Source organism: Trachypithecus francoisi, unplaced genomic scaffold (assembly GCF_009764315.1).
Source record: "Trachypithecus francoisi isolate TF-2019V2 unplaced genomic scaffold, Tfra_2.0 Lachesis_group5, whole genome shotgun sequence".
Lineage (NCBI taxonomy): Eukaryota > Metazoa > Chordata > Mammalia > Primates > Cercopithecidae > Trachypithecus > Trachypithecus francoisi.
The window spans coordinates 138,376,341-138,400,831 of NW_022681470.1; the positions used below are offsets into that span (position 1 = coordinate 138,376,341).

At 55.8% G+C, this 24,491-nt stretch overlaps 1 protein-coding gene across 1 annotated transcript; it reads left to right on the forward strand.

Moving 5' to 3' along the window:
* The first annotated feature begins 5 nt into the window (after positions 1 to 5).
* On the forward strand, positions 6 to 23,506 carry ZNF653 (zinc finger protein 653). The gene is made up of 9 exons (XM_033197613.1): positions 6 to 440; positions 9,033 to 9,076; positions 11,196 to 11,411; positions 19,043 to 19,654; positions 19,788 to 19,959; positions 20,066 to 20,177; positions 21,169 to 21,283; positions 22,786 to 22,885; positions 23,064 to 23,506. The coding sequence occupies exons 1-9, from the start codon at positions 142 to 144 to the stop codon at positions 23,239 to 23,241; spliced, it is 1,848 nt and encodes a 615-aa protein (XP_033053504.1). The 5' UTR covers positions 6 to 141; the 3' UTR covers positions 23,242 to 23,506.
* The last annotated feature ends 985 nt before the right edge of the window (positions 23,507 to 24,491 follow it).

The following is a 24,491-nucleotide window of genomic DNA, read 5'->3' on the forward strand; positions in this document are numbered from 1 at the left end:
GCGCAGTTTCCGTTCTTAGTCTCCTTTTGGCGCCCCAGGGCAGCGAGAGACCGTGAGAAATTTCTCGGCGGCGCTGAAGATGCGCGCCACTTCCGGTCCGGCTCCTAACAACGGGGGAGGCTGGTAACCAAGGTGGGGGGGATGGCGGAGCGGGCGCCGGAGCCCGAGGCGGAGGCGGAGGCTGAGGCGGGCGCGGGCGGGGAGGCAGCAGCCGATGAGGGCGCAGCGGGCCGAAAGGCGCGGGGCCGGCCGCGACTCACGGAGTCGGACCGGGCCCGGCGGCGGCTCGAGTCCCGGAAGAAGTACGACGTGCGGCGCGTGTACCTGGGCGAGGCGCACGGGCCCTGGGTGGACCTGCGGCGCCGCAGCGGCTGGAGCGACGCCAAGCTCGCCGCCTACCTCATCTCTCTGGAGCGCGGCCAGCGGAGCGGCCGCCACGGGTGAGGGGGCCTGGCCCCAAAGGAGGGAGGGAGGAGATGCCCCCAGCCCCCGCCGGGCTTTGCCCCGCCCCCTCCGCCTTGAGGCCCTGCCCCCGGCACCTGCGAGCCCCGCCCAGGAGCAGGACCGCCGGCCTGGGTCTCCGACTGCCAGGCCGGGACGCGCCTGGCCTGTGGCCCCGCCTCCCATCGTTTCGACTGCCCAATCCTAGGATGCACCCAGCCCCTCTACCCGCCTTCTGAGCGCTGGGCTCCGCCCGCTAGAACTCTGGCGGCCCAATCCTGGGACTGGCCCCACCTCCAGGCCTTGTAACTACCCAGTCCCTGGAGGGGCAGCCCCCCCCCAACCGGTCTCATCCTCCCCCGCTTAATTCCCCACCTGGCCTGGGACTCTGGACACCGTGGGGCACTCAGCCCTGCTCTTCCTGAAGTTCCGGTGCCCCATCTGGGACTCCGTATGGCCCCATTCCGGTAACCCTAGATCCAGCACACCCGGGGGACTCTTCACAACCTGGACTTCACTCCCCTAAACCTATTTCTGTGAAGCAACTCAGCCCAGGGATACTCGGATGAAGAGGAAACCGCTAGGTAGCTGGGCAGGTGGAGGGCAGAGAAGCCTGTCTTTGTAAAGTAAATTATCTATCTTGAGAAGGAGCGGTGTGGATGGAGTTTTTCCCTTCCTGCCTTATACGTTGATGGGATGATTGAGTTAAAATAGGTAAAGAGCTTAGAACAGTGCCTGGCAGGTAGTGGGTTCCCTGAGTATTAACTTTTACGAGGATGATATTTATTCCCTATCACAAGCAGTGCTGCAAGGAAATCCTTGTTCTGCCCTGGTTTTCAGGTGCACATGTTCGCATGTTTCTCTCGGGGGAGATTCTGAGAGTCAAGAATCAAACAGGTCCTGCTGAATTATACCCACCCCTTTCCCAGGGCAGCAGGCTGATTTATATGCTCAAGAACAGGACTGGAAATGCTGGGAGCGCAAAGATACCTGCCTCATGGAACAGACATTCTGGTGGGCAGAGGGGATGGCTTGTTCAAAGGCCTGGGATTTTTTTTTGTTCGTTTTCCTTTTTTTTTTTTTTTTTTTTTGAGACAGAGTCTTGCTCTGTCACCCAGGCTGGAGTGCAGTGGCACGATCTCCGCTCACTGCAAGCTCCGCCTCCCGGGTTCATGCCATTCTCCTGCCTCAGCCTCCTGGGACTACAGGCGCCCGCCACCACGCCCGGCTAATTTTTTGTATTTTTAGTAGAGACGGGGTTTCACCATGTTAGCCAGGATGGTCTCGATCTCCTGCCCTTGTGATCCACCTGCCTCAGCCTCCCAAAGTGCTGGGATTACAGACATGAGCCACCACGCCTGGCCCTCGTTTTTCTTTTTGAGACAGGGTCTCACTCTCTCGCCCAGACTGGAGTGCAGTGGCATGATCACGGCTCACTGCAGCTTCAACCTCGTGGGTTCAAGTGATCCTCTTACCTCCGCCTCCTGAGTAGTTGGGACCACAGGTGCATGTCACCCCACCTGGCTAATTTTTGTATTTTTTGTAGAGACAGAGGTTTCCCTATGTTGCCCAGGCTGATCTCAAACTCCTAGGCTCAAGTGATTCTCCGGCCTCAGCCTCCCAAAGTGCTGGGATTACAGGTGTAAGCCACTGTGCCCAGCCCTGTTTGTTTGTTCTTGAGACAGGGTCTCACTTTGTCACCCAGGCCAGAGTACAGTGGCATGTTCATAGCTCACAGCAGCCTCAACCTCCCAGGCTCAAGGAATTCTCCTTACTCAGTCACCCGAGTAGCTGGGACTGCAGGTGAGCCACCTCGCCTGGCTGATTTTTTTATTTTTTATGGAGATGGGGGTCTCACTATGTTGTCCAGGCTGGTCTCGAACTCTGCAGCTCAAGGGATCCTCTCTCCTCAGCCTCCCAAAGTGCTGGGATTACAGTCGTGAGCCACCATACCTGGCAAAAGGCTGTTTACTACAGACTAGAAACTTAAGGAAGTTATATAGTCCATGAGAGAGAGATAGGGGCTATGGAAAAAACAAAAGTGAATGAAGAGTGTGAGTTGGAATTTAAAATAGGGAGTGAAGGTGGTCACATTCAGAAGGTAGCATTTCAGTGAAGACCTGAAGGAACCTAGGAGGAGCCATGCACATCTCTGGGAAAGAGTTGAGGCGGAGGGAATAGCAAAGGCAAAGGCCCTGAGGCAGGACCCTGTTGTGTGCCAGGAAACTGAAGAGGGTTGTATGGCTGGACTGCAATGAGTGAGGGGGAGAAGGGAAGACAAGGACAGATTGGTGACAGGAAAGGTCATCCAGGGCCGTGGAGAGGACTCCAGTTTTTCCTCCCAGTGACGTGAAGCCTTTTCTTTTTTTTTTTTTGAGACGGAGTCTCGCTCTGTCGCCCAGGCTGGAGTGCAGTGGCCGGATCTCAGCTCACTGCAAGCTCCGCCTCCCGGGTTTACGCCATTCTCCTGCCTCAGCCTCCCAAGTAGCTGGGACTACAGGCGCCCGCCACCTCGCCCGGCTAGTTTTTTTTTTTTTTTGTATTTTTTAGTAGAGACGGGGTTTCACCATGTTAGCCAGGATGGTCTCGATCTCCTGACCTCGTGATCCACCCGTCTCGGCCTCCCAAAGTGCTGGGATTACAGGCTTGAGCCACCGTGCCCGGCCGGAAGCCTTTTCTTAAGTGCAAGATTTTGTACGGAGAAAGAAGTGGTATGGTCTGCCTTTATTTCCCCTGCCCCCCCTTATTTTATTTATTTTTTTTGAGATGGAGTCTTGCTCTGTCACCCAGGCTGGAGTGCAGTGGCACAGTCTCAGCTCACTGCAATCTCTGCCTCCTGGGTTCAAGCGATTCTCCTGCCTCAGCCTCCCAAGTAGCTGGGACTACAGGTGTGCGCCCCTATGCCTGGCTAATTTTTGTATTTTTATTAGAGACAGGGTTTCGCCATGTTGGCCAGGCTGGTCTCGAACTCCTGACCTCAAGTGGTCTGGCTACCTCGGCCTCCCAAAGTGCTGGGATTACAGGCGTGAGCCACGGTGCCCGGCCTTTTATTTTCTTATTTATTTATTTATTTTTGAGACGCAGTCTTGCTATGTTGCTCAGGCTGGTCTTGAACTCCTGGGCTCAAGAGATTCTCCCACCTCAGCCTCGAGTAACTGGGAATACAAGTCACATACCACCACACCCAGCCTGGTTTATATTTTAGAAGGAACTGTCTCGGCCAGGCGCAGTGGCTCAAGCCTGTAATCCCAGCACTTTGGGAGGCCGAGACGGGCAGATCACGAGGTCAGGAGATCGAGACCATCCTGGCTAACACGGTGAAACCCGTCTCTACTAAAAAAATACAAAAAAAAACTAGCCGGGTGAGGTGGCGGGCACCTGTAGTCCCAGCTACTTGGGAGGCTGAGGCAGGAGAATGGCGTGAACCCCGGAGGTGGAGCTTGCAGTGAGCTGAGATCCAGCCACTGCACTCCAGCCTGGGCGACAGAGCGAGACTCCGTCTCAAAAAAAAAAAAAAAAAGAAGGAACTGTCTCTAGGATGTGTGTGGCTTGAAGAATGGATGGGGTACACATTGTGATACAAGGTTGGCCAAGAGTTAACAATTGGTAAAGCTGATGATGAGTCCAAGGAGGTTCACGCTACTCCTGACAACAATTAAAAAGAAAAAAAGGAGGACAGGGCGCGGTGGCTCACACCTGTAATCCCAGCACTTTGGGAGGCCGAGGCAGGTGGATCACTTGAAGTCAGGAGTTTGAGACCAGTCTGACCAATAGGGTGAAACCCTGTCTCTACTGAAAATACAAAAATTAGCTGGGTGCGGTGGTGCACACCTGTAATCCCAGCTACTTGGGAGGCTGAGGCAGGAGAATTGCTTGAACCCGGGAGGTGGAGGTTGCAGTGAGCTGAGATCGTACCACTACACTCCAGCCTGGGCAACAGAACAAGATTCTGTCTCAAAAAGTAAAATAAAAATAGGCCAGGCACAATGGCTCATGCCTATAGTCCCAGCACTTCGGGAGGCCAAGGTGGGCAGATCGAGAAGTCAGGAGTTCGAGACCAGTCTGGCCATCATATTGAAACCATGTCTCTACTAAAAATACAAAAATTAGCTGGGCGTGGTGGCGCACACCTGTAGTCCCACCTACTCGGGAAACTAAGGCAGGAGAATCGCTTAAACCTGGGAGACAGAGGTTTCAGTGAGCCAAGATGGCGCCACTGCACTCCAGCCTAGACAACAGAGCAAGACTCTGTCTCAAAAAATAAAATAAAATTCGGCCAGGCACGGTGGCTCACACCTGTAATCCCAGCACTTTGAGAGACTGAGGTGGGCAGACTATGAAGTCAGGAGTTCGAGACCAGCCTGGCCAGCATATTGAAACCCTGTCTCTACTAAAAATACAAGAATTCGCTGGGCCTGGTGGCACATGCCTATAGTCCCAGCTACACGGGAGGCTGAGGCAGGAGAATCGCTTGAACCCGGGAGGCAGAGGTTGCAGTGAGCCGAGATCACGCCATCGCACTCCAGCCTGGGCGGCAGAGCGAGGCTCCATCTCAAAAGAAAAAAAAAATTACTAAAGGGATACTTTCAGACAGAAAATACAGGCCTGAGTGTGGCATTTGCTCTCCTTGGTAAGGGAGGTGAGGGAGAAGCAGCAGCCCCAGTGCCAGTGGAGCACTGGGCAGTGGCAGCGCCCAGGAGGCCAAAGAAAGTGTCTATCATGTCCAGTGCTGTTGGGCCAAGTGAAGCGGCCATCACTGGTGACCGTAATGGGAGAGTGTCTTACGTGATGGAGAAAAGCCCTGACTGGAGGAGTTCCAGTGAGACAGAGGAGAGGATATGGAGACAGCGAGTGTAGACAACCGTGGCAAAGAGGGGAAATGAGGAAGGAGGCTGGGTGCGGTAGCTCATGCCTGTAATCCCAGCACTTTGGGAGACTGAAGTAGGAGGATCGCTTGAGCCCAGGAGTTTGAGACCAGCTTGGGCAACATGGCGAAACTCGATCTCTACAAAAAATACAAAAGTTAGCCAGGCACAGTGGTGCATGCCTGTGGTCCCAGCTACTCAGGAGGCTGAGGCAAGAGGATCAGTTGAGCACTGGAGGTTGAGGCTTCAGTGAGCTTTGATGGTGCCACTGCACTCCAGCTGGGGCAATACCACGAGACCCTGTCTCAAAAAGAAAAAAAAAGATATGGGGAAGGGGCTGGTGGGGAAGGTGGGTATCAAAATGATTTTAATCCAAGACAGGAGAAATCATGGCATATCTAGATGCTGGTGGGAATGACTGAAGACTGAAAGGAAATGGCAGGGAACAGCAAAGCCAGGGCCTGAGTAGCCCCAGTAGCTGTGGTCCTTGGTGCCAGTGGCCTCTGCTGGGAGTCACAGAGAAGTGGCAGAAGTTGGAGAAGTGGACAGGAGAGGTAGGCAGTTTGAGGGAGAGAGCCCTGCATTGGGGTTGGAAAGTGGCGCTCACCAGGTTACACATGACCTCGCTTGCTCCCCATGGTGATCCTGTGTGGGAGGCACTACTACTATTTCCACTTCACAGACAGGGAGACTGAGGCTCAGAGGGGACAAGACCTGCTTGAGGTCACACAGGCAGTTGATAGCAGAGCTGAGTCTTGAACTTGGGTCTGGCTGATACCCACGACTGTCCCCACTGCAATGTGACACTCCCAGCCTCCAGCAGTGAGTGGGTAGAGGTGGCTGGGGACATTAGGACTTGGGTTTGGGGCCGGGCATGGTGGCTTACACTTGTAATCCCAGCATTTTTGGAGGCTGAGGCGGGCAGATCACTTGAGGTCAGGAGTTCAAGACTAGTCTGGCCAACATGGCAAAATCCCGTCTCTACTAAAAATACAAAAATTAGCTGGGCATGGTGGCAGGCGTCTGTAATCCCAGCTACTCAGGAGGCTGAGGCAGGAGAATCACTTGAACCCAGGAGGCAGAGGTTGCAGTGAACTGAGATAGCGCTACTCCACTCCAACCTTGGTGACAGAGCCAGACTTGGGTATTGGGTTGGGTGGGAGTCTCCACAGCCAGTGTGGCCATGTGCAGGGCAGGGTGGAGCGTGGGAAGGGATAGAGTCACATGGGATGGGACCTGGAAGAGCAGAGCTGGAGGCAGGGGCAGAGCCTGGGGCAGGAAGGATGGAAGAGCCCCAAGGTACAGTCCTGGGAACCAGATGGGTATGGTACCGAGAATTGTTACAGGGCTGGGCAGGAGTCAGAGGGGGTGGACAGTTTTGCTGGTAAGAGACACTAGACTGGTTGTCAAGATGTTTGTGGCAAGAGCAGGTCTGGGCCACAGCAGGGAGGCCAGGGGACCCGGGCTCTATGATGATACTGATAATCATAATGATCATTGTACCATTTGCTTATTGATGATCAAGTGATAGGGCTGTACCATGATGAAGATCGTTTTTTGTTTGTTTTTGTTTGTTTCTTTGTTTTTGAGACACGGTTTTACTGTGTTACCCAGGGTGGAGTGCAGTGGCATGATCGTGGCTCACTGCAGCCTTGACCTCCCCAGGCTCAAGTGATCCTCCCACCTCAACCTCCTGAGTAGCTGGGACTACAGGCACATGCCACCACCTGGGTAATTTCTATATTTTTTGTGGAGACAGGTTATGCTACCCAGACTGGTCTCCAACTTCTGGCCTCAAGCGATCCACCCACCTTAGCCTCCTAAAGTGCTGGAATTACAGGCATGAGCCACCGAGCCTGGCCTTTTTTTTTTTTTTTTAATGTATAAATAGAGGTGGGGTCTTGCTATGTTGCCCAGGCTGGTCTTGAACCCCTGGCTTCAAGCAGTCCTCCTGCCTCAGCCTCCCAAAGTGCTAGGATGACAGGTGTGAGACACCACACCCAGACAGTACCCACTGTCTTGCTGGCTGTGGGCCAAGACTGCTGTCAGCCTCTCAAGTAGTTGGGACTCCAGGTTTTAGCCACTGTGCCCCGCAAGGCATGCTTCCTTTTGATCAACTCACAGTCACCTAACCAAGGCTTGGTGTCCAGTCCTACTCACAGGCCTGCCCTGCTCAGGGGAAGAGGATCATACAGGGCATATATCCCAGGGGAACTGTGGGGGCCATCTTGGAATTCTGCTTCCACACCAACTTTTCATACCCACTTTGTTACTTCTCTACTCCCTGACTGTGGGACCCAGGGCGCAGGTGGCCTCACCCCTCCAAGCCTGTTTTTCCTGCTCCTTGAGGTGGTGATGATGCTAGAGGCCTCTCCCAGGGCTGGTGGCAGTAGGGGAGAGAGTCCAAGTGAGGGGCCTGGTGACACAGTGCTGGAGTTGGGGACAGGTACATAAAAGTTCAGATTCCAGGCTGGGCGCAGTGGCTCATGCCTGTAATCCCAACACTTTGGAGGCTGAGATGGGCGGATCACCTGAGGTCAGACACACAGACACACACACACATATTAGCTGGGCATAGTGGTGCATGCCTGTAATCCCAGCTACTCTGGAAGCACGAGAATCACTTGAGTGTGGGAGGCGGAGGCTGCAGTGAGCCGAGATTGCACAACTGCACCCCAGCCTGGGTGATAGAGCGAGACTCCTTCAAAAAGCGGTGGCTCACGCCTGTAATCCCAGCACTTTGGGAGGCTGAGGCAGGCAGATCACAAGGTCAGTAGTTCAAGGCCAGCCTGGCCAACATGGTGAAACCCTGTCTCTACTAAAAATACAAAAATTGGCCAGGCGCGGTGGCTCAAGCCTGTAATTCCAGCACTTTGGGAGGCCGAAACGGGTGGATCACGAGGTCAGGAGATCGAGACCATCCTGGCTAACCCGGTGAAACCCCGTCTCTACTAAAAAAAACACACAAAAAACTAGCCGGGCGAGGTGGTGGGCGCCTGTAGTCCCAGCTACTCAGGAGGCTGAGGCAGGAGAATGGCATAAACCCGGGAGGTGGAGCTTGCAGTGAGCTGAGATCCGGCCACTGCACTCCAGCCTGGGCGACAGAGCGAGACTCCGTCTCAAAAAAAAAAAAAAAATACAAAAATTAGCCTGTAATCCCAGCTACTCAGGAGGCTGAGGCAGGAGAATCACTTGAACCCGGGAGGTGGAGATTGCAGTGAACTGAGATTGCGCCACTGCACTCCAACCTGGGTGACAGAGCAAGACCTTGTCTCAAAAAAAAAAAAAAAATGTTCAGGCCAGGCGTGGCCACTCACCAGCGAAGTAGTACCTTGGTATTACTCCCAAAGTAATACCAGCACTTTGGGAGGCCAAGGTGGGCAGATCACCTGAGGTCAGGAGTTCGAGACCAACCTTGTCAACATGGTGAAACCCCATCTCTACTAAAAATACAAAAATGAGCCGGGTGTGGTGGCATGCACCTATAGTAATTCCAGCTACTTGAGAGGCTTAGGCAGGAGAATCGCTGGAACCTGGGAGGCGGAGGCTGCAATGAGTTGAGATCTCACCACTGCACTCCAGCCTGGGCAGTAGAGCGAGACTCCATCTCAAAAACAGAAAAAGTTGAGATTTCTTTTCGGTGGCTGTAGTCACTGTCATTACTTACGGGTCAGACAGACCCCGCGCTGGCCCCGCGTTCACCCTCACTGCCTCTCTCTGTTGCAGGAAGCCTTGGGAGCAGGTCCCCAAAAAGCCAAAGCGGAAGAAAAGTAAGTGGAGGCTCAGCCTGGGGGAGGTGGGGAGAGTTGGGAGTGGTGGGAATATGGAAATCGAGGCCCAGAGAGGCCAGGTCGCTGCCCTGGGCAGCACAGTTGGAACCGGCAGAGCCAGAGTTCAAACCCAGGTCCACGTGTCTCATGTCTCAGGCAGTGTCCTTGGCTCCCTCAGTCTTTTGCTCCCGGCATGGGAGTCAGCCAGGGGAGAACCGAGCAGAGGGAACAGCTTGTGCAGAGCCCTAAGGGCAGGGGGAGCCAGGCACTGGTGGTTAGAGGGGAGGTCTGGAGCTTGCCTCTCCTGTCTTGCTGGCCACCAGTCGGTGGAAGTCTGAACAGCCAGGGTCTGCACAGCTCTGAGCCCTGGAGTTAGGGGTCACAGGCCATGTCCAGCAGGGTGAAGGCCAGCTGGTGGCAGTGAGCCCCTCCCCTTCTTAGGATTCTTCAGAGGCAGGGGGAGCCAGGACCTTCACCCTAAATCCTCAAGGGATGAGGAGCGCAATGAGGAGGGAAAGGGCTGGGCTGGAGAGGCGGCCGTGGGTGATGACTCTGTTGCCCTCATGGTTGGAGACTCTGGGTGCATTCCCTAGACCCAAACACCTCTTCTGGGCCCCTCTTCATCTCCCGGCCCACAGGAGTGGGGGACATGCTCTCCTCGCACTTGGCCGAGGGACCAGGACCATCACACAAGTCAGATACCATTTCCCAGCACTCACTGTGTGCCCAGCCTTGTTCTGTGTCCTGGAGATGTCTTCACTCCCTCCCTCCTGCCTGGCAGCCCTCCGGGATGGGAATCCCTTATTCTCCCCAGCCCAGAGGAGGCCCCTGGGACTCAGAGAAGCTGAGTCACTTGCCTGGAGCTACCCAGCTTGGAAGGGGCAGAGCCAGGATTCAAACCCAGGTGGTCCGGCTCCACTGTGCCCACCCTTTATACAGCGTTCTTTCATCCAGCAAATGTTCCTGGAGTACCTGCTGTGTACCAGGTCCTGTGGGGGCACTGGGGGTACAGGAGGAACAAAACAGCAATGTTCGTGCTCTTGAGGAGCTGACATTCTGGTGGAAGAGACAGGGCACATGTAAACAAATGGCCACAGATGGCATCTAGGTACTACCTGGAGAAAACGGACAGCAAGCTAAGGTTGGCTAGAGTGACTGGGCAGGGAGCGGCCTCTCGGAGAGGGTGCATTTGGGGGAGACCTGAGTGAAGTGGGGAGGGAGCAAGACAGTTATCTGGGGGAAGCAGGCACAGCCCGTGCCAAGGCCCTGAGTGAGCCACACCTAGCCTGCTCCAGGAACAGCGAGGAGGCTGTGTGGCTGGAGTGGAGTGGAGTCACCAAGCGGGTGAGGGCCAGGAGGTGACAAGTCACAGTGGGCCCTGTGGGCCGAAGGGAAGACTTTGGCTTTTACCCTGAGGGAGGTGGTCTTGCTGTGTTGCCCAGGCTGGAGAGCAGTGTCGCAACCTCGGCTCACTGCATCCTCCACCTCCTGGGCTCAAGTGATCCTCCTACCTCAGCTTCCTAAGTAGCTGGGACGAAAGGCATGTACCACCATGCCTGGCTAATTTTCGTATTTTTAGTAAAGATGGGTTTTCTCCATGTTAGCCAGGCTGGTTTCAAACTCCTGGCCTTAAGTGATCCACCCGCCTCTGCCTCCGAAAGTGCTAGGATTGCAGGTGTGAGTCACTGCGCCTGGCCCTCATGGTGGATTCTGAGCAGAGGAGGGAACAGACTTGACTCGGGCGTTCACAGGCGCCCTCTTGCGGCTGCATGGGCTCGTTAGGGTGGGAGCCTGGGAGTCCTGGGCCTGAGGACTGCACTGGTCTAGGCGTTTGATGAAGATGAGAACAATAATAAGCAGCTAACAATTATTATGCACCTACTGTGCGCTAGGCTCCACTGTTTACATGACTTGGCCAATAGAACAGTCCGCATTACCTACAGGGGGTGCTTCTCCTCTCTGAGCCTCAGTGTCCCCCTCTAAACTGGGTGCAGGCCTGGATGGCACTCAGGAGGGCCTCCCAACCCATGGGACCCATAAGGCCCCGGTGGTTCAGGCAGCCATGTCACCATGGGCTGAGCCCCGTCCCTTACACCCACCCCTCGGCCCTGGTCCACAGGGCGGCGACGCAACGTGAACTGCCTGAAGAACGTGGTGATCTGGTACGAGGACCACAAGCACCGCTGCCCGTACGAGCCGCACCTGGTGGAGCTAGACCCCACTTTCGGCCTGTATACCACGGCCGTGTGGCAGTGCGAAGCTGGCCACCGCTACTTCCAGGACCTGCACTCGCCCCTGAAGCCCCTCAGCGACTCAGACCCAGACAGTGACAAAGGTGGGTCTGTGGGGCGAGGGCACATCGGCGGCCGCCCATGTCTGGGGGCTTCTTACTAGCCCTAGGCTAGCATCACAGACAGAATAGTGGCCACAGTGGCTCTGGCACTGGGACAGAGCAGGGACACGTTGGGCCAGGCCGAGCCCTTCGTGGCCTTGCCCTCTGAGTCCTTACAGAGCCTGAACGGGGAGGCAGTCCCTCTTTACGGAGCAGTTTGCCCATCTGTGCCCAAGGCCGGTCCCGAGCAGGGCTGGCTGAGGGCCCAGGAGCCCTGGCTTGGCAGCTGGGGCGGGGGCAGGCCTGCTGGGGCAGGGCTCGGCCCCCACGGTGAAACGGCCGCCTAAACCACCCAGGCCTTATGGCTCCATAGGCTGTGATGCTCTCCTGAGCCCTGGCTAAGCTGGCCGCTACCTCCTTTTTGATTTTCTCCGGCTCCCAGTTGCGTTCTCTCACCTTCTGCCTTTCCAGGCTTCACTTCTTGCCTTCCCCCTCCATTCTGTTCCCCTCCTGTTCCCCATTTCTCCTCCCTTGAGCTGCCTCTGTCTCCTTCCTTGATCTTTCATTTTCTTTGTTTCATCCTCCCTCCCTCTCTTTCTCTTGTTTCCTTCCGTTCCCCTTTCTCCTCCTCCATCCCCACCCTCACCGTCCCTGCCTCTCTCCTTTCCATCCCATGGGGCAGGCACTCAGTGAGGGAGGCCCAGTTGGCCCCAGTGAGTGGTGAGGGGGCTGCCGGCAGCCTCAGGGGTTTGGCATTGGCTGGAGAAGGAGTGCGGGGCACACTGCCAGGCGTCCTGTCAGGGCTGAGGGTGGGGCAGTCACCGGGGCTGAGCCTGCGCTGGCTGGCCTCTCGGAGCAGGTGGCATCCCAGCTGGCCGAGGGGAAGCCGGGGGTGAGAGGTGTTCCGGGTGGGCGCCCCCGCCAACGACCGTCCCACCAAGTGTTGGCCAGGCTCCCAGCGTGCAGTGGCCCCTCGGCTGCCCCGTCCCGTGATCTGGGACCTGCATTCCGCCCTCCTCTGCCTTTTACTGCCCCCCTCACTGTGTGCCACTCCTGGCCCTGCCCAGAGCCACCATGAATCTTCTGCATGGCCTTGTCATCATCCCCACTTTGCAGTCAAGGAACCCTAAGCCCCAGGAGTGATCTGACTGGCCCATTTGGTGATGGGTCAGGCTGGGGTGTGGGTGGTGCCCAGAGCAGCTTCCTTATGCCCCAACTCACTCTTGTCGTCCAGGCTAGAGTGCAATGGCGTGATCTCAGCTCACTGCAACCTCCAACCCTCAGGTTCCACCGATTCTCCTTCCTCAGCCTCCCGAGTAGCTGGGATTACAGGCACCTGCTACCACACCCAGCTAATTTTTGTATTTTTAGTAGACATGGGGTTTCACCATGTTGGCCAGGCTGGTCTTAGACTCCTGACCTCAGGTGATCCACCCACTTTGGCCTCCCAAAGTTCTGGGATTACAGGCATGAGCCACTGCACCCAGCCTTATTTTATTTTATTTTTTTGAGACAGAGTCTCTCTCTGTCTCCCAAGCTGGAGTGCAGTGGTAAGATCTTGGCTCACTGCAACCTCTGCCTCCCGGGTTCAAGCAATTCTCTCACCTCAGCCTCCCCAGTAGCTGGGATTACAGGCGTGAGCCACCATGCCCAGCTAATTTTTGTATTTTTAGTAGAGATGGATTTTCACCACTTTAGCAATGCTGGTCTTGAACTCCCGGCCTGAAGTGATCCTCCTGCCTCGGCCTCCCTTAGTGCTGGGATTACTGGTGTGAGCCACTGTACCTGGCTAATTTTTTATTTTTATTTACTTTTTTAGAGACAGGGTCTCACTCTGTTGCCCAGGCTGGAGTGCAGTGGTGCAGTCATAGCTCACTGCAGCCTCCAACTCCTGGGTCAAGTGTTCCTCCCACCCTGGCCTCCTGAGTAGCTGGTAACACAGGCACACACCACCACAGCCAGCTTATTTTTAAATTTTTTGTAGAGACGGGATCTCACTGTGTTGCCCAGGCTGGTCTCAAACTCCTGGGATCTAGTAATCTTCCTGCCTTGGCCTCCCAAAGTGCTCGGATTACAGGCATATGCCATTGTGCCTTGCCCATGACTATTTCTGTTGGTGCTGTCATTACCTGGGGAGAAGTCTGGAGTCAGCCAGACTTAGCAGACGCTGCAGTCAGGTGGATGCAGACGCTTGCTCTGGCCCTTCCCTCCGCTCATTAGGCAATTGCCCCTCCTTCAGGATGGTGCCGGGGGTTTGACCACCCTGCAGAATACAGGACAAGGGAAAATTATTTAAAAAGAGGGGCTGATCCTCCTTATCGCCAACCCTGCTGCCACCCCAGGTCCATCAAGAGTGGGCATCTCACTGCCCTGAATGGCACTGAGATGATAATAATAGGAAACTTACAGGGTGCCTACTTTCAGTCTCCTGCTGTCCTAAGCCCTTATACATATTTACTCACTAAAGACCCAAAACAAAGGCTGGGCACAGTGGCTCACACCTGTAATCTCAGCACTTTGGTTTTGTTTTGTTTTGTTTTTGAGACGAAGTCTCGCTCTGTTGCCCAGGCTGGAGTGCAGTGGGGCAATCTCGGCTCACTGCAACCTCCGCCTCCCAGATTCAAGCGATTCTCCTGCCTCAGCCTCCTGAGTAGCTAGAGGCAGGGTTTCACCACGTTGGCCAGGATGGTCTCGATCTCTCGACCTTGTGATCTGCCTGCCTTGGCCTCCCAAAGTGCTGGGATTACAGGCGTGAGCCACCACGCCCAGCCAATCTCAGCACTTTGGGAGGCCGGGCAGGTGGATCACTTGAGCCCAGGAGATCAAGACCAGCCTGGCCAACATGGTGAAACCCCATTTCTACTAAAAATACACAAATGAGCTGGGCATGGTGGCGCAAGGCTGCAATCCTAGCTACTTGGGAGGGTGAGGCAGAAGAATCACTGAAACCCAGGAGGCGGAGGTTGCAGTGAGCCAAGATCGTGCCACTGCATTCCAGCCTGGGCAACAGAGCAAGACTCTGTCTAAAACAAACAAACAAACAAACAAAAACAACCAAAACGCTCCCAAGGGCCAGGTACAGTGGCTCACACCTATAATGCCAGCCCAGCACTTTGGGAGGCCAAGGCAGATGGATCACTTGAGGCTAGAAGTTCGAGACCAGCCTGGGCAACATGGCAAAACCCGGTCTCTACTAAAAATACAAAAAATTAGACAGGTGTGGTGGTGCATGCCTGTACTTCCAGCTACTTGGGAGGCAGAAGCATGAAAATTACTTGAACCTGGGAGGCAGGGGCTGCAATGAGCCAAGATCGGGGAATGGAGATTCATTCATTTATTGGAACGAACCCTCACTGCGCACCAGGCAACCTTCTCAGCGTGGCGGGCTCTGCACAGGGACCCCACAGCCTTACAGAGTTTACATTCTAGAGGGGAAGTGGATTGTAAGCAGGATAAACCAGTAAAAATATAGAACATAGTCCGGGCGCAGTGGCTCAAGCCTGTAATCCCAGTGCTTTGGGAAGCCAAGTTAGGATTGCTTGAGGCCAGGACTTAGAGAACAGCCTGGGCAACATAGTGAGACCCCATCTCTAGCAAAAAAATTAAAAAGTTAGCTGGGCATAGTGGTGCACCTCTCCCAGTGCTTTAGGAGGCTGAAGCAGGAGGATCGCTTGAGCCTAGGAGCCCGAGGCTGCAGTGAGCTATGACTGTGCCACTGCACTCCAGCCTAGGTGACAGAGGGAGACACTGTCTCAAAAAAAAAATTAATTAATTACAATATAGGCCAGGTGTGGTGGCTCACGCCTGTAATCCCAGCACTTTGGGAGGCTGAGGCGAGTGGATCACTTGAGGTCAGGAGTTTGAGACCAGCCTGTCCAACATGGTAAAACATCATCTCTACTAAAAATACAAAAATTGGCGGGGCATGGTCAGGCATGCCTGTAATCCCAGCTACTCAAGAGACTGAGGCAGGAGAATCACTTGAACCAGGGAGGTGGAGGTTGCAGTGAGCTGAGATTGCACCATTGCACTCCAGCCTGGGCAACAAGAGTGAAACTCCCATCTCAAAAATAAAAATATAGAGTGCACTATAAGGTGGTACGTGCTTTGGGAAAAAATAAAGGAGGGAAAAAGGAACTATTTGAGGCAGAATGGTCAGGAAATTCCCCCTGAAAAAATACCCTTTAATGAAGGGTCTGATGGAGGGGAGGGAGGAGCCCTCTCAGATGTCAGACAGAAGAGGATTCAAGCCAGCCAGGCGCAGTGGCGCACGTCTGCAGTCCCGGCAGTTTGAGAGGCTGAGGCAGGCAGATCACGAGGTCAGGGGATCAAGACCATCCTGGCTAACACGGTGAAACCCCATCTTTACTAAAAAACAAAAAATTAGCCGGGCATGGTGGCAGGCGCCTGTGGTCCTACCTACTTGCGAGGCTGAGGCAGGAGAATGGCGTGAACCCAGGAGGTAGAACTTGCAGTGAGCCGAGATCGCGCCATTGCACTTCAGCCAGGGTGACAGAGCAAGACTCTATCTCAAAAAAAAAAAGAGGATTCAAGCCGAGGGAATGGCAAGTGCAAAGGCCTTGAGGCAGGAACTTATCTAGTGTCTCCAAGGACATTAGGAGAGGAGACGAGGGCAGGAGGTGATGGAACACCTCCTGAAACAGACACACCCCCGCTCTTGTGACCTGGCATAGTAGTTTGTTTCCCATACACAAAGCCTGGTGCTTCCATCCTGCAGACTGCCTTTCATCCGAGGACCCAGGTTCTTTCCTTTCTATGGCTCCAGCCTCCTTCTGGATCTTGGCTGGCTGGCGGGGAGAAAAGTGGAGGCTCAACCTTGGGAGCACCTGTTCACTTGCATTCCATTGGCAGGGTCTCAGCCACATGGCCACACCTACCCGCAAGGGATGCTGGGAAGTGTAGTCAGTGCTGGTGCCAGGAACAGAGGGATTTAGTGAGCAGCTAACCTGCCTTTTTTACAGGAGGTAAAGAGCAGGTTCTCAGGAGCCGGGGACCCAACAGAAGGGACTGCCCTGGCCCTGGCAGGAGGCTGGTGGGGCCGTGACTAGCATCTGCAGGGAAAGTGGGAGAAGCGGTCAGGCTGCAGGTGGATGTAGTTTGGATGCAGCACCAACAGGTTTTGCTGACAGATTGGAAGTGGGTGTGAGAGAGAGAGAAGTCAAGAAGAGCCCCAGGACTTTGGCCTGAGCCACTGGAGAGACTGAGCTGCCATCCGCTGAGTCAGGGACACCTGTGAGCAATGCAGGCCTTGTGGGAGGGAAGATACAGAGCTCAGTGTTGCAGATCTGAGTTTGAGATGCCTGTGAGACCCTCTTAGGGGGCCAGTGAGATGGAAGAATCTGGAGCTCAACATGGAGGTCTAGGCAGAAACTGCGTATGGAGTCACCAGGCCATGGGTGGTTGTAGTGATAATAAGAATACATACTTAGCCGGGCGCAGTGGCTCATGCCTGTAATCCCAGCACTTTGGGAGGCCGAGGCGGGCAGATCACCTGAGGTCAGGAGTTCCAGACCAGCCTGGCCAACATGATGAAACCCCGTCTCTGCTAAAAATACAAAAAAATAAAAAATAAATAAATTAGCCTGGCGTGGTGGCGCATGCCTGTAGTCCCAGCTACTCTGGAGGCTGAGGCAGAAGAATCACTTAAACCCGGGAGGCAGAGGTTGCAGTGAGCTGAGATTGTACCACTTCACTACAGCTTACACAACGGAGCAAGGCTGTGTCTCAAAAAAACAAACAACAGCAACAACAAAAAAAAACCCTCTTGAACAGTTCCAGACTGGTGAACACATTGAGATGCTGGGACGGTGGTGCCCCGGGAGAGGGCATGGAAGCACTCACCATCCCCCCGTATCTTGCCCTGTGCCTCTCTTCCCTTTGGCTGTCTCTGAGTTGAATCCTTTATAATAAAGCTGCAATCATAGGTAGAGCCATTTTCTGAGTTCTGTGAGTTGTTCTAACAAATTATCAAACCTGAGGATGGAGTCATAGAAACCCCCAATTTATAGCCCATTGGTCAGACATACAGGGTAGCCCGGGACTTGCAGCTGACATCTGTAGTCAGGCGGTCTTGCGGGATTGAGCCTTTAAGTTGGAGGATTTGATGCCCACTCCAGGAAGATAATGTCAGATTGGATTGAATTATTGGACATTCAGTTGGCATCGAGAATCGGAGGGTGGCCTTTAACCCCATCAGCCTGGGCAAGCCTGGGGGTAAGGTGAGCACTGAGGAGAGGCACCGGGCCAAGCCTTGCAGGCCTGCAAGAACCAAATAAACTTGGAAGGAGCCACCAGGAAGGGCCCAAGACACCAGAGTGTGGGTCTGGGGGCTAAGAGAGGAGAGTGTGCCTTGGAGTAGGGGTAGTCAGCTGGGTCAGTCATCTTGGAACAGTTAGGGACAGTGGGGATTGAGAAGTGATTGCTGTTTTAGGCAGTGAGAGGGTCACAGTGTCCAGCCCCTGAAGAGCCCGCAACAAATACCAACTGCTGGCCGGGCATGGTGGCTTACACCTGTAATCCCAACACTTTGAGAGACTGAGGTGGGAGGATCACTAGACCCCAGGAGTTCAGGGCCAGCCTGGGTAGCATAACAAGACCTGATCTCTACTTGGAAAAATCGGGGCCGCACGAGGTGTCTCATGTCTGTAATTCCAGCACTTTAGGAGGCCCAGGCGGGCGGATCACCTGAGGTCAGAAGTTCGAGACTTGCCTGGCCAAAATGGGGAATCCCGTCTGTACTAAAAATACAAAAATTAGGCAGGTGTGGTGGTGCATGCCTGTAATCCCAGCTACTTGGGAGGCTGAGGTAGGAGAATCGCTTGAACCCAGGAGGCAGAGGTTGCAGTGAGCCAAGATCACGCCATTATACTCAACCTGGGTGACAGAACAAAACTCTGTCTCAAAAAAAAAAGAAAGAAAAGAAAAATTCAGGCCGGGCTCAGTGGCTCACCCCTGTAATCCCAGCACTTTGGGAGGCCGAGGCGGGCGGATCACAAGGTCAGGAGATCGAGACCATCCCGGCTAACACGGTGAAACCGCGTCTCTACTAAAAATACAAAAAATTAGCCAGGCGTGGTGGCGGGCGCCTATAGTCCCAGCTACTCGGGAGGCTGAGGCAAGAGAATGGTGTGAACCTGGGAGGTAGAGCTTGCTGTGAGCCAAGATTGCGCCACTGCACTCCAGCCTGGGTGGCAGAGTGAGACTCCATCTCAAAACAGAAAAAAATAAAAATTCGGCCAGGCACGGTGGCTCACCACTGTCATTCCATCACTTTGGGAGGTTGAGGCGGGCGGACGACTTGAGGTCAGGAGTTCAAGACCAGCCTGGCCAACATGGTGAAACCCCGTCTCTACAAAAAATACAAAAATTAGCCGGGTGTGGTGGCACACGCCTGTAGGCCCAGCTACTTGGGAGGCTGAGGCAGGAGAATCACTGGAACCGGGATGCCAAGGTTGCAGTGAGCTGAGATCGCACCACTGCATTCCAGCTTGTGTGACAGAGTAAGACTGTCTCAAAAAAAAAAGAAAGAAAAGAGAAAAATAAAATTAAAAATAAATAAACAAATACCAGTGGCCGCAGCTATCATAACCATTCCCTTTCTTCTGTCCCCACAGTGGGCAATGGGCTGGTGGCCGGCAGCTCTGACTCGTCCAGCTCTGGCTCTGGCTCTGACTCTGAGGAGCCCCCTGAAGGCCACCCAGTCAAGGCTGCAGCAGCGGCAGCGGCGGTGACACCCACCAGTCCGGTGGGCAGCAGCGGGCTCATCACTCAGGAGGGCGTACACATCCCCTTTGACGTCCACCATGTGGAGAGCCTGGCTGAGCAGGGTACCCCGCTGTGCCCCAACCCGGCAGGCAGTGGGCCCGAAGCCCTGGAGACGGTGGTGTGCGTGCCGGTGCCCGTGCAAGTGGGTGCGGGCCCCGGCGCCCTCTTTGAGAACGTGCCCCAGGAGGCCCTGGGTGAGGTGGTGGCCAGTTGCCCCATGCCAGGCATGGTGCCAGGCTCACAGGTGATCATCATCGCGGGCCCTGGCTACGACGCTCTCACGGCCGAGGGCATTCACCTCAACATGGCAGCGGGCAGCGGTGCCCCCGGCGGTGGCCTGGGCGAGGAGGGGCCCTGTGCCATGATGGAGGGTGTGGCGGCCTACACCCAGACAGAGCCCGAGGGTAGCCAGCCTAGCACCACGGACGCCACTGCAGTAGCAGGCATCGAGACCAAGAAAGGTCTGGGGGACTTGCCATGGCCTGTGGCCAGGGGTGGTTGGGCCTGGGAGGGGCCGGGTGAGAAGTGGCCCTCGAAGTGGGCACCTTGGCAGCCTTCGTCCCCTGCGGACACCACCCTGTGTCCACCCCGTAGAGAAGGAGGACCTGTGCTTGCTCAAGAAGGAGGAGAAGGAGGAGCCAGTAGCCCCGGAACTGGCAACGTCGGTGCCTGAAAGCGCAGAGCCCGAGGCAGAGGCAGACGGGGAGGAGCTGGATGGCAGCGACATGTCAGCCATCATCTATGAAATCCCCAAGGAGCCTGAGAAGTGGGTGCCAGGGTGGGCAAGGGTGAGGGCGAGGGCTAGGAGCGGCCTGCAGTCCCCCAGCCTGCTTGGTGTGGGAGCCCTGATTTCATGGCCCCTTCCCCTCCAGGAGGCGGCGGAGCAAGCGGTCGCGGGTGATGGACGCGGACGGCCTGCTCGAGATGTTCCACTGCCCATATGAGGGCTGCAGCCAAGTCTACGTGGCCCTCAGCAGCTTCCAGGTGAGGCCGCCACCCGGAGCAGCCTGGGCCAGGCCCACAAGGCCCAGGCCATGGCACCGCCAGGATGTCCTACCTCTAGTTTGCCCCTTGGAATTTGATGAGGTGCCCCTGAAGGCAAAGACAGGGACTTGTCACACCCCACACCTGGCATGGGAGGATGCAACAAGAGGCCTTTGAATGTGCCATGCCATGCTTTGATTGAGCATGCGTTAAGCACCTAGTGCAAGCCAGGCCTGCAAGCTGGAGCCAGGGTTGCTCTAGTATGTTAAACAGGGAAAGAACAAAGGAATGAATCAATTGGGGCTGCCTGTTCCAGGCCCATGGGGGCTGACAGCCCTCAAATCCAATCCCAGTCCTGCCACTGGCCACCTGTAAGACCCTGGCCAAACCACTGAGCCTTGAACCTCAGTTTCCCCATCGATTAATTGGGCTAACATCTGGGCCCTTCACAGAGTTGACAGATATCCCAGTCCAGAGCCTAGCATATAGTAGGTGTTCAATAAAACTGCCCTTGGCCGGGCATGGTGGCTTACACCTGTAATCCCAGCACTTTGGGAGGCTGAGGCGGGCAGATCACAAGGTCAGGAGATCGAGTCCATCCTGGCTAACACAGTGAAACCCCATCTCTACTGAAAAATACAAAAAAAAAAAATTAGCCAGTGTGGTGGCAGGTGCCTGTAGTCCCAGCTACTCGGGAGGCTGAGGCAGGAGAATGGCATGAACCTGGTAGGTAGAGCTTGTAGTGCGCCGAGATTGCACCACGGCACTCCAGACTGGGCGACAGAGCAAGGCTCCTTCTCAAAAAATAGAAAAGCTGTCTTTTGACCCCAGTTGTGCCCCTGGGAATCTCTGAGCTGGGCAAGGGTACCCCTCTTCCCTTCTCCTGGGGAGGCTAGCTCCAACCTGCCTTCCAGCTGCCCTCATCTCTCCCCGCCTCCCAGAGCCCCTTCCGTGGGCCTGTGGGACCCACTCCTGCCCGTCTCGTCCCCAGAACCATGTCAATCTTGTGCATCGGAAAGGAAAGACCAAAGTGTGCCCTCATCCTGGCTGTGGCAAGAAGTTCTATTTATCCAACCACCTACGGCGGCACATGATCATCCATTCAGGTCAGGCCCTGGGCCAGCTGGCTGCATGAGCAGGGAACACAGGGACATGGGGCTGGGAGCCTGGGCCAGGACTGGCGGGTCAAAGCCCAGTGCTGGGTCTCCAGGCACAGGGCTACACCCCAGGAGCTTCCTCCCTGTCCTCAGTAAGCTGTAACTATGTGAGCCACAGCGACAGGGACTATTACCAATCAATCACAGGAATTGGGCGGGGCCGGCCTTCTTCCCTCCTATCCCCACGACCCCATGCCCCATGACCCCATGAGTAGGTCTCATGCAAGACTTAGGGAGCAGCTGACACCACCACTGCTCTTCCAGACTGGAACCTATAGTAGCACCTGGGGCCACAGGCCAGACCAGTACCCATCCAAGCAGCAGCAGGAAGGAGAGCTGGGCAGAGAGGAGCAGCTGGCTTGGGACTGGGCTTCGGTTTCCACTTGTGGCAGAGATGCAGGTCTTTTGTCTGGGCTAGGGACACAGTGGAGAGCCATGGTGCCTATGTCCAGCGATAGGGCATGGTGCTGAGGGCCAGAGCTGCTGATATCAGAGGAGATCAGAAGTTTGGTTTTTTGTTTTTTTATTTTTTATTTTTCTTTGTGTGTGTGGTTATTTTTTGCAATGGAGTCTCACTCTGTTGCCCAGGCTGGAGTCTGATCTCGGCTCACTGCAGCCTCTGTCTCCCAGGTTCAAGCAATTCTTCTGCCCCAGCCTCCCGAGTATCTGGGATTACAGGCGCCCACCACCACACCAGCCAATTTTTGTATATTTCTTTTTAGTAGAGACGGGGTTTCGCCATGTTAGCCAGGCTGGTCTCCAACTCCTGACCTCAGGCAATCTGCCCTCCTTGGCCTCCTAAAGTGCTGGGATTATAGGTGTGAGCCACCGCGCCGGGCAGAAGATTTTTTTTTATGCAAAATCACCCAAAGTTCAAATATCGGGGACAAGACTGGGCACGGTGGTAATCCCAGCCCTTTGGGGGCAGAGGCAGGCAGATCACCTGAGGTCAGGAATTCGAGACCAGCCTGACCAACGTGGAGAAACCCTGTCTCTACTAAATATGCAAAATTAGTTGGGCATGGTGGGTGGCGCATGCCTGTAATCCCAGCTACTCGGGAAGCTGAGGCAGAAGAATCGCTTGAACCCGGGAGGCAGAGGTTGCCGAGATTGGGCCATTGCACTCCAGCCTGGGCAACAAGAACGAAACTCCATCTCAAAATACACACACACACACACACACACACACACACACACACGACAAATTCAAACCCATGTTGGCTTGGCACTTTGCACCCTATGCCCCTCAGGGACCCAAGTTCGATCTCAGCTCCGCTTGATTGCGTTTCTGGGTAATTGCATGGGAAGGTCGTAGGGTTCGGTCGGCCTGCACCTGCAGTCCTGGGAGATCCAAGGAGACAGCCCGATGCTCCTTCTAGCAGCACAGTCTGCAGCACATCAGAGACACCCTATAGCCCACCATCCTCAGCCTCGGTCCCCACCACCCCCAGGTGTCCGTGAATTCACCTGCGAGACCTGCGGCAAGTCCTTCAAGAGGAAGAACCACCTGGAGGTACATCGGCGCACGCACACCGGCGAGACCCCCCTGCAGTGAGTGACAGGCCGCCCCGTGCCGCTAGAGGATTGGGTGGGGAGGGGATCCCAGCAGGTCCCAGGGGCGGCTTCGCCCCCACGCAGTGCCTGGGCCCAGTTCCACCTGCTCTCAGCCTTGTAGGGCCCCGCCCTGCCCACTCTGATCCCGCCCCGTGCCGCCACGGGCTCCTGGCAGGTGCGAGATCTGTGGCTACCAGTGCCGGCAGCGGGCGTCCCTCAACTGGCACATGAAGAAGCACACTGCGGAGGTGCAGTATAACTTCACGTGTGATCGCTGCGGGAAGCGCTTCGAGAAGCTGGACAGCGTCAAGTTCCACGCGCTCAAAAGCCACCCGGATCACAAGCCCACCTGACCCACCTGACGACTGACCACCCCTATTTATTCGTTCGCCCAGACACCACTCCCGGGCTTGCTGTGGCCTGGACAGCTGCGAGGGGCGCCCGGACCGCGGGCCGGAAGGAGGCGCCCCCGCCCCGCCCCGCCCCGCCCCAGGGCTGGGCCCCCTGGGCAGGTTCCCCACCCCGCCCCACCGCATCCTTTTCGGAGCTGGTACCTGGGGCTGCATTGCTGGAACTGTGTCAAGAGAGCAGAGTGAGATTAAAGAGCGAGAAAGGAGATGCCCTTCCCCTAGGCCTGAATGATTTGGAATGCCAGGTCCCTCTCTGTCTCCAGCCTACTTGATCCCTTCCTGAGCGAGGCCGGGAACGAGGGATGTCCCTGGGCCCGGCAGCCCCGCACAGCCCCTGCTCCCACAGGATGGGGTGGGACTTGGGGGTCTGGGGTCTCTGGGCATCTCCCAGAACTCAGGACCCTAATGCCCACTCCTGTTTTATGGAGCACCCATGTCCCACCCTCAGTGAGCTTCCGGGATGAGATGGGGAGGTGTTCAGTAAACCCCTAAAATGAGAAACATCTGCAGCTAGCGACAAGTGCCATGCAAAAGAGAGAGTGATACGTTGTTTTCTGGGGATGCTGTTTAGGTCGGTGGTCAGGGAGGGCCTTTGAGGAGGTGGCATTTGCGCATAGGCCAGAATGACAAAGATCTATCCTTGAAGAAAGCTGGGGGAGGAAATTCTCAGGCCAGAGGAACAGCCAGTGCCAAAGCCCCGAGGTAGAACCAGCTCGGCGTGTTCCTAAAACAGGAAGCCGCGGGGGGAAGGGGAGTTGGCGGCGGCTGCCCTGGCCCCATTTCCCGGAGGAGGATGCTGAGGCCGCCGCCTCCTGCAGGCCGCTAGAGAGAGGGGCGGGGTGCGAGGCGCGGCCGCTAGGTGGCGTGCGAGGCGCGTAGGCGCCGGTGGCCGCAGCCACGTGACCCTGGGGACCGCAGCCGCGAGCTCAGGCACGTGCCCGGGGGAGCCCTGTGGCGCCACGCGCAGATTGGCCCCGCCGGCTCCTCACCAGCTCAGGGGATGGGGCGGGGCCCCAGCTACGCCTCAGTTTCTGCTGCGGACCGGGGGGCTACCCCAGCCGGGGACAGAAGAATCGGCGAGGATGAGCGAGTCCGGCTGCTGAGGCCGCCCCCGCGAGCTCCCTCCCAACTGAGGCAGGTCCCCTCCACTCTCCCCGCACAGCCGGAGCCGGCAGGTTTCCATGGGAACTGCA